A 10,000-nucleotide genomic window follows, 5' to 3' on the forward strand; every position below is an offset into this window, starting at 1 on the left:
CTCCACGAAGTTAGTACTTAACTAAATATTTATTCGCATCTTGTGACACCATTTACTTAGGCTTCTCTTATATTGTGGAAGGAGGAATATGTCATACTATTAATTTAAAATTTTAATTGTTCCACATTTGTCCTCGTTTTACTAAGGCTTATTTTCGCACTATGGTGCATCTTGGTATCATTCATAAGATATAAAGCTTGTCCCTTTCCTTACACACATACATACCAGAGGGGCTTTTCAGGGCCAATGAAACACTACGAAACGACGGAACAGAATAACGACAACAACTACTAAGAATCCCAACTGGCCGGTGGTAAACCAGTTGGCTACTTACAAGTGCAGCTGGGAAGTTGAACCAGGGACTAGCAGAATCAAATTCATCCAGTGGTCAGAGTGGGTCTTGAACCCGGAATCTCCGGATCTCAAGGTAAGTGCTCTAACCACTGGGCTACACTGCCTCCTTCTTTGTTGTACGCGCCCAGATACTTCGCCTCTCCCACACTCTTAATTGATTAATTGATTAGAGATATGACAACTAATTGCATTCAGATTTTTCTGGCATGCTAATATAAAACGAAGGAGATTTGCAATGCTCTTCGGCATTCAGACAGTTTCGGTATAATTAAGCTTGTCTCAGTTGTTGTTTAAAAGTAACTTCTAGTTTCAATCCCGAATCCTTTTGACCGTTTCAGGAAGTATTACTTCGCCATTCAATACTACGGAGAGTGCTGGGGGGCTTCAGCGGACACGCAGTATAATAAGCATGGTCCATCTGACAATTGCTGGTCTGGTGTGGGTGGACCTTACACGAATTTCGTCTATCGAAATACCGACGTTTAAAGAAGGTTGGAGGTAACAGTAATTTTGTTCTCAGCATTCCTTCCTTCTCTTGAAATAAAATGGCAACTCTCGTTTAAAGTTCTTCTTCAAACTTATTTTATAAATGATTATCACAATTATGTGGCTTCCTCCTAATCCAATCTTCGCTTAACATGGAATTTCCTTTAAATTGGTCAACTGTCAATTTTTAATCTGTTTACTTTTCTAATACTAACCAATCAAATGCCAAGGGATACAATGGATCTCTATATTGGCCAACCAATCAATCAATCAATCAAGAGCTATAAAACTCGTTCAAAATACGAACGTGTATAAATAAAATCTATAATAATTACAGCCATATAATACAATTCAATTCTAAGAACAATAAAAAGCCACATACTAAAAACGTGACTTGGAAAACTCTAAAACTCGTTCTAAAAGCAGTTAAAAGCTACGATTGTACACCATAAGACACGTTCTAAAAAACTGCAATCCTGCAATTTACTTCTGAAGTCACTAGAATCACTTGAAAGACGCACATGAGAAGGCAACCTGTTCCATAACTTAGTTAATGAATAAGTGACAGAATTCTTCTTAAATTTACAATTAAATTTAGGTAATTCCAAATTCAAGCCCTCTCCTCTTAGCCTATACGGTGTATGCCTGTATTTAAAAAGGCTAGCAATATATGTAGGACCCGTACCATTTAGACATTTAAAAAGAAGTATTAACGCCTGATGTAAGCGCCTACAATATAAAGATGTCATGCTAGCCGCAGTGAGCAGTTCATCGTATGACATTGACTTGTTGTGCCCGATTAATGTTCTCAAAATATAACAGTTGCCATCTTCGAGACGTTTGCGTTGACCCGTACCTATGCCTACAAACAAAGGACCACAGTATTCGAGATGAGGTAATATAAATGCTTTATAAAGTTTTATCATTGCATCATGAGGAAGAAAACGCCTTATTCTTGTCAGAGCAGAAGCCTTGGCACAGGCTTTCTTTAGTTGATCTGATATGTGTTCTTTATAGGATAAGTCCTTGTCTAAAGTTACTCCAAGAATCTTAATAGATCGGAAAAATTCTATTTGAGCATTATTAAGAAATAAAGAATAATGATAGGCACAGGGTCCGACAGATAATGCTTGAGTCTTAGCACAGCTCACTGTTAAATAGTTGGACTCAAACCACGACGAAAGAGCCTGGAGATCCTTGTTGAAGGAAAATTCTAGAATGGTGGGAGATACATCTGACAGGTAGGCAGTCGTGTCGTCAGCGTACAGCCGCAATGAGACATTAGGAACACAAAAATTCAAATCATTAATGAATATGTTGAACAACAACGGACCCAATAGTGAACCTTGAGGAACGCCAGATTTAACTGTTTTGAAGTCAGAGCATACGCCATCTAATCTGACACATTGTTGACGACCTAGCAGGTAGGTGGACATCAGTTCCAAGGCACGTGTAGAAAAGCCATAGGCCTTTAACTTCGCGAGCAGAAGGCTATGGTCTATGGCGTCAAACGCTTTGCTCAAGTCCACAGCGACCGCCGCTACAGCTTCCTTGTTATCGATACTGCTCCTCCAATCTTCCATCATTTTTAGCGATGCAGTGCAGCAAGAGTGAGTTTTCATAAATCCAGATAAGTTAGAAGACAAAACGTTATGAAATGCATTCCAAGTTTGGTCGTAAATGACTTTCTCAAACACTTTAGATAGCGAAGTTAATATTGAGACAGGGCGGTAGTTTGCTTTGTCTGTGTCAACTCCCCGTTTGAAGACAGGAGTAAGGCGCGCTTGCTTCCATTCAGACGGCAATGAACGATTCAGGATACAGAAGTTGATCAAATTAGTCACCTTTTCGGCAAGTACTGGGGATCCCAAACGCAAGATTCATCATCAGTCAATTTATGGAAGTGGAAACTGCTACTTGTTTTGATTATGACGCACTTTACCGACTTTTGGATTGAGCCAATAAAAAAATCAATAAGCATCAAGGAATCCATGCCTGTCCGACCATGGAGTCCAAGAGGCCATTTCGGAAAATACCATACTAGTCTTTGTTTGTCCCCTCAAATTTTGCATGAGCATTGTTTTTGTTTCCTCTTGGGACGATTGTAAGTCCCAAGAGAAACTGGAAACAATGCATATGCAAAATTTGGGGGGACAAACAAAGAGTATTATGGTATTTTCCGAAGTGGCCTATTACAGTTACAAATTGGGCCTGAAGACCTCTTGAAACCATGCGCTGCCTTATAAACTTTCACATCTTTTACACTTTTCCTGTCTTGTTTTATTTTATTTTATTTTTCTTTTCCGGGGAGCGGTGTTTTAGCCGGCCTTTATTTATTCTTTTTAAATGGATCTCACAAATGCAACCACATCCCCATGGTCTACTCGGCTTTATTTAAACATGACGGCTCATGTTGAAAGCCCAGTCGCCATGTTGAAGCAAAGAAGACCCTAGGGGCGTGGTTGCCATATATTTCCAGTGTCAGTGTAAACGATTTCTAAAGAAAATTCGGTTAGTTGTTCAAATTTCTCACCCGCTTCCCTGTAGTGATCATATTCCCTCAAAGGACGAAGATCTTTAAATCTAACTCCGTGTGAGATGGCAGTGTAAACGGTTTCATCTGGAACGAATTGTTAAATGTCCGACACATGCCCTGCACGGTTTGCATGTGAATAACGATTTGGTTATATTTACAATATCATAACGATCATTAAAACATAGGCACCAAAGGATGGGAATTCAAACCGGCTGTGGTCTTTTTCTTGCAGGGTGTCCAAGGAACGCTGAGAACTCGACTATCCTAGAGAATGCTTGATAATAATATTGATTTTCAAGGAATCAGAGCATCAATAAAGAAGTAGCAGAGAGCTGAAAGTTTTTTTTTTCTTCTTTTCTTGTCTTACTATCTTACCTGCAGTTACAAAAACACATTCCTCTAGCATAGCGGGCTGTTATCCAGATAGAAAGGTGTCTGAAAATGTGAAAAAGAAAAATAATTGAGACACCTGTGATCCATTCCAAAGATGACTGTCTCATTTATTTTTTCACAGTGGCGGGGAAGGATTAGACCCATTTAGCCTGCAAATGTCACTTACACGACACGTACATAGAGCCTGCTTAAATAAGAGGGTGCGCAAGAATTATCAGGAGTGGGAAATAATTCAGAAATATTACAAGAAATATTAAGTACGAATATTAGCGAAATATTACGTAATGCCCCGTTGCCAAAATGGGCAAGTTATAAGCTCCGATCCCTCCTGATCCTCCAATAATTATGATCACCAACCACCTCTACCTACATATAAATTTTGCTAGCTACTAGTTCCGCTTCCCTCTACTGCGTTGTAAATAGTGCTGCTTCAGGTACAGTCACAAATTATTGGAGCTAAATCATGGTTTTCATTCAGCCATGTGATCGGAGGGCAACAATGTCCCCTTCCTTTGTCAGTCATAAAAAAAAAATCAATGTTTTCAAACTTTCACGCTTACGACTTATTAAAGCAAGGATTTGCGCAAACGCGTGCATCAAAGTTGGAAGTGACTTCAGGCTAACGACTGAATGTACTTTCATACGGTCCTACAAACCTTAGCTCTTCCGTACTTCAAAACATTCATCTTTCACAAAAGCTAGCTCTGTAAGCTTTCATGTTCCAAATGTCGAACGTGTTTCGTTTTTTTCCAATTGCACTCCAAGCCATCCACCAAAACCAACCTTCCCTTCAGTGAACAGTACATGACACCAACTTAGAATTGCCATTTATATGAAAGCAGAGAGAAGATTCAGAAAGTTAACAGCGAGAGAATCGATGGATTGACAAGTTCGAGCTTGTGCGTTTTACTTCAGTGATGCTGCCACCAACAACGGTGAACAAACGAGACAAGCTGCGAAAAGTTCCTAACTTTTAAAGGATTTTAACAGAGGGGGCGTCAAACAATCACAAATTTAAGAAATAATTACAGTGGAGAATGGATCCCCATGCCCCATTATAGTTTTTTTTTTAAATATATTTTTAGTTTCACAAAACTAAGGTCTCGTTCCCTAAACCGCGCATATTTAAATTTTGATTACGCCATTACAACTGGCCAATACGGTGGCTCTGTAAAAATAGCTGCGTAGCTAAAATTAAATTTAGTTGAAGTTTATTATACATTCACCTTTCGTACATCTTTCATTGATCCTCACCCGCAAAAATAGCTCAGCTAATCGAGGCGGGTAGGAAAAATAAAAGATTCTATAATAGAGGTTGAGACAACAATAAAGAAAACAGATACACGAACATCAACATATAATATTAAAATGACAGGGAGTACAATTACAAAGTAGGTGGAATAAAACAGACGTACAACTGAAATTAAGCTGAAATGTTAAATTTAATATTTACTAAAAGTATGAACGGCAACATAAATATTTTGTTGTCTGAGAGTATCCAGTAGCCGATTCTGACGTAGGATACAATTTTTATATTTAGGCCGAGCACGACAACTGTCGGGAATACTATCCCATATCTTTGTACCAATACTTGAAAATATATTTTTTAAAAATTAAAACTATCATTGGAAGAGGCCATTTGTGAGGGATCCGTTCTCTTACCTCATCGTCTCTTGTTATGTTTTAAAAGAAAATCCTCTCAGTTTTGTATTGATTTCTATACACAGAATTTCCCTTTCGAATACGTCCTTCCTTAATTAAGAGGGTTGAGAATATTAGATTGTGCAGAACGCAAGGAAGGCGTTTCGTCGTTAGGTAGAGACTTTTCGCCGTTTGGTAGAAATAAAATAATTAGATTTGTGCTAGCATTTTGCTTTAGACTTTGGGTCACTGGGACCGTTGTAGTTCGATCGGCGAACAAGGGGCGATTCTAATATATATATAGCCTTTTTAACCTTTGCTATGCGGACTACACGACACGAAAAAGCCAAGGACATAGCATTCAAGCTACGGGTGGGCAGCATGAGTTGAAAAGTAGCTTGATTATTATTATAATAATTACGTGATACAATAAAACATAGTTTGCTGTTTGGGCTAGTCATGTGATTTATATATTCATAATTACATACTTGTGATCAGCACCTTTAATTCAGTCGTTCGACTGCAGTGGGTTCCATGCAGAAGAGACCGAAATCAATCATTCATTCATTCAATATCCAGTTTATTGTTTGATGGCCTTATCATGAATTCCACTATAACAATCTTTGTATTTTCGCTGTAATGGCTACCGATAAGTATTGGCTCAGTCTTTTCGCGGTTTCCAGGGCACTGTCTGTTGAAAAATCGAACGGTTGTCTGTTCAGAGATCGAACGGGTATAAACTCATAAATCAGCTTGGAGAAGGTCTTGTAAATAGCGTATGTCACTCTCAGCGCTCCAGTGTAAAGGCTATAAGTTTACTGTTTATCTTGCAGGGGCACCCAACGTCAATTTTCGGAAAATATCTGTTCGGAAGACGATTTGAGATCTAGAATTTTTGGAAGATTTGTTGTTAAATTTCTTGCTTGCCTTCCTCTCCTAGAATATCGAACGTCTGAAAAATGGTATAATTGCCCATTTTTAACGGATTTTGCACTAAAAAGGACACCTAGAATTTTCGGGAGACTTTTTTCTGGCTGAAATTTTCGAAAAGGTAAGTTTTGATCCCTATAGTTTCGGATCACGAGACTTTCAGCTAGGAAATCCGAACAGATGAAAAAAAAAATTAAGGGATAAAAATATGCCTATATCTACCGTTTCAATCCTAAAATACGTTTAACAATGCTATGTTTAAGTGGTTTTGAACTATATTCTCGTTGGGTGCCCCTGATCTTGGTGCTACAACCATTTGCCAAACTGTTGAGACACCTTAAGCAAAAAACAAAACAAAACGCATTTACCGACTTCATAGGATGGCCAAGAAGAAATTTTCTGGTTCAGCCGCTTCATTCCTTTCCTCTCAGTTTCCAACTGCACATGTCCGTAGCCCCAGTCACAGACAAAATATCGATCTCTCAGTGTTGCCGAATCCACGTAATAGATCCATAACGTGTTGGTAACTTCTGAATACTAGGGACCTTCAGATTCTAGGACGAGGACGAGAACGAGTACGAGTTTTGACTGTTTGTTTTTAGCGAAAAAACTAAGAAGATTTATACCCCGTACGATCAATCTTACTCTTTGTTAGCAGTATAGGTTGCTCAGTTATTCTTATTGCTGTTACCTGGGCCATTTTGCTGATCGAAAAATGCCAAAACTGCCACCGTGTTGTTGACATGTTTTGACACGACGACATTTTTGCAAAACCTCGTACTAAAATGACGACGGTAACACGTTTTTCCCGCCCAAAATGATGCTGGTTTGCGCGCGCTCAATGTTTTTCTACGAGAAAATTTGGTACTCGTAGTCGTTCTCGTCCTAGAATCTGAAGGTCCCTATTGAAGGTGGGCCAACGAGTAAAGTCAATGACTGAATGGCAGGGACCGTAGTTTTTGTTCCGAATTTTCCCGTTTTTGTGCCCTCTTCACATTAAAATAGGCGAGCTTAAGTCAGAAAAGTTGGTTTAGAAAAAGTTAACCGCCTGAAATTGAATTCCGCAACAGTCTGTCACAGTCTGTTATTCTTCACAAGTTGTTATTCTGTAGGCTGGTGGTCTTTATCAGTTTATAGACGAGCGGCTCGTTACCAAAATTCAAGACCTTGTATGTGCAGGTGCAAGATCTGGAAAAGAATTGTATGGTGGTATAGCCTCCCTCTTTTCTGCGTTGTTGTCAAGACTCAACGTCGATTATCAAATCGTTGGTTCCTTCCTTGTCCAAAGTGAAACGGCGGACACTATATTTGAAGCGCTGATGATCCTAAAGTCATGGGACTTCAAGTTGAGTCAGAATGGCATGCAGATATAGAGACTATTTTAAGCACTTTTCCTGAAACTAATCAATTGCTGCTTTGTTTTGCTGACATTCAGATCTTTATATGTGATTTCCACCGTGAACGGGAATAGGAAAGATGGCTCGCAAGAGCAAGCAATGGCTTGACGGTTGACAATCATAACGTACTCGCCAAATTACGAAGTGTAGCAAGAGCAAGAACAGAAAAAGAGTTGGACAAATTGGGAGAACTAAAAGACAGCGAAGAGTGGAAGTCTAGTTCTAATTTACAGAGCTGCATGACAAAAACGTGGCTTCCACAGTATAAGGTAATTTACATAAGCCTCAAGCTTATCGCGACGCGAGAGACCTTGGCCGGAAAAAATGATTGCATTTAATATCCCTTCATCAAGCTCTAATTTTGAAAGTGTATGTTAACCTTTCAGAAATGGGTTTGGGCATTCCTTAAAGACCGGTTCCTCACCACAATCAACACCAACAATGGAGTAGAGAGAAAAACCAGGCTTTTAAGTAGGCTATTCCTTGGAGGGTCACAAGGTTTTTGTTGGAGAGTTTCTTCCTGATAAGTACCTTAGGTGTGTACCAATTTTAAAAATAATCTATTATCCTTAGTGCTACATATGAACCAGAAAAGTGCTACCAGAGTTTAAAAAATCAGTTTGAACTTAAAGATAGAAATCTATATATGAGTGTTTATATCCTTAAGTTACAAGTCCATCGTAATTTCATTAAATGTTGAAGATTAACAGTGTAACAATGAAGCAATAATTGCTTTAATCTCCCCAAACGTCTAATTTTGTCCCCCATTTTTTTTCAGGTTGGTGGAATTAAACACGAAACGGCAAGCATCCTTTCGACGCTATAATCCCAACATCCCTCCCTATTTGAGAGAGAGGCCGCACATTAATTAAGCACTGTTTGGAAAGACATTCCCTTGCAAAGTCAATGCCATGCAGTCATGTTGAAGTATTCGACATAGCTAATGGTGTGTTCACGGTCAGAAGTCAGTGTGATACAGACGATAAAAGAAGTTATGTCGAGTGCAGTTCAACCAGCCTAGTTGTGAGTGCTACAACTGGGAGAGACAAAGAATGCCACGCAAGCATTTTTTCCCCGTCTTTCTTCACGTCCCAGCTTGGTCTTTTGATAGGCTCCCTATAACGTATAAAGATTCTCCTCGACGATGACTTAGTTGGCAAAGAAGAGGTTGACCACGTGCCAAGCGGGACTGAACAACAAATTGAATTTCCTGAGGTTCCCACGGTTACAAAAGCAGTGAAATTCGAGAATCGTCCACGCAAAGCTGCTCGACCGCGAACAAATGCTGCAAAATGTCGTGAATTGTTGGGGAAGTATAGAATTTTGACTTACATAGTCGAGGGGTTGGAAAGCTATAATACTGGACGAGGTGATTGAGAAACTCGAGACATGCCACCACCTTTTACTGGGGTCTGCCCGGAAAGAAAATGGCGTCATTCTTGAAGTTCCAGTGAAGCCAAGCCGAGGTGATCTTAGAAAGAAGAAACCTAGAAAGAAGGAGAAGAAAGTACATTTCAAGAAATTGCCGGTTCCTTCGAAAAAAACCCGTTTTCTGGGCGAGTCAGGGAGAAAGCTAACGTAGTGAAAAGGCACTACAATGTCACCCTACGAGATATACAGAGCCAGACACCACAGCCAAGAAATCAAAGCTGGGCGCCCTCAAGGTGAACAAAGAAAAATCCAAAGTTGCGGGCTGTGATTTTCAGCAAAGAGAATCAGCTAAGCTCGCGGAAGATACCACAGGAGAAACTCTCGGAGATGACAAGGAATCGGCCAAAGGAACTTATGCTCATAAATTCGAAGCAACAACAGCAATTCCAGGCAGACTTCAAATCAATGTCACGGGTGCTAACGAGTACTCTCCAGTTTGTAAGCCCGGGTGCAGGAGTTCTCTTTTAGCGCATGCATCTTTCCAAAGTCCTTGTAAAATCAAATATACGGCAGAGGATGTGAACGACACCAACAACCTTAACTCGGGCTCGGAGTGTCAAAACCACTACTCCAAAAACTGGCAGGTTTATTCTATCAGACGATGATGTTAAGGTAATAGAATCTGGGGACTCGCTAGCTGATCACATCATCGGAGCAGCACACTCCGTACTCCGAGACTAATTCCCTTACATCGGTGGAATCGAAAATACAACTCTGGGTCCAGTCAACAATTTCACTATACAAAGGGAAGAGTTCGCCACTGAAATACTCCATACTGGAAGTAGTCACTGGGTATTGGCTTCGAACATCGGATGCTCCAGTCCATCTTAGG

General features: G+C 39.8%; 1 protein-coding gene across 1 annotated transcript in view; it reads left to right on the top strand.

The window, feature by feature from the left end:
- Positions 1-3,706, top strand: part of LOC138012575 (uncharacterized) — a 39,071-nt gene extending 35,365 nt beyond the window's left edge. Inside the window, exons 34-35 of the mRNA XM_068859383.1 lie at positions 693-852; positions 3,609-3,706. Coding sequence (XP_068715484.1) covers positions 693-840 — 148 coding nt within the window. The 3' untranslated portion in view covers positions 841-852; positions 3,609-3,706. The remainder of the gene's footprint in view (positions 1-692; positions 853-3,608) is intronic.
- Positions 3,707-10,000: the final 6,294 nt, after the last annotated feature.

Source organism: Montipora foliosa, chromosome 8, assembly GCF_036669935.1.
Source record: "Montipora foliosa isolate CH-2021 chromosome 8, ASM3666993v2, whole genome shotgun sequence".
NCBI lineage: Eukaryota > Metazoa > Cnidaria > Anthozoa > Scleractinia > Acroporidae > Montipora > Montipora foliosa.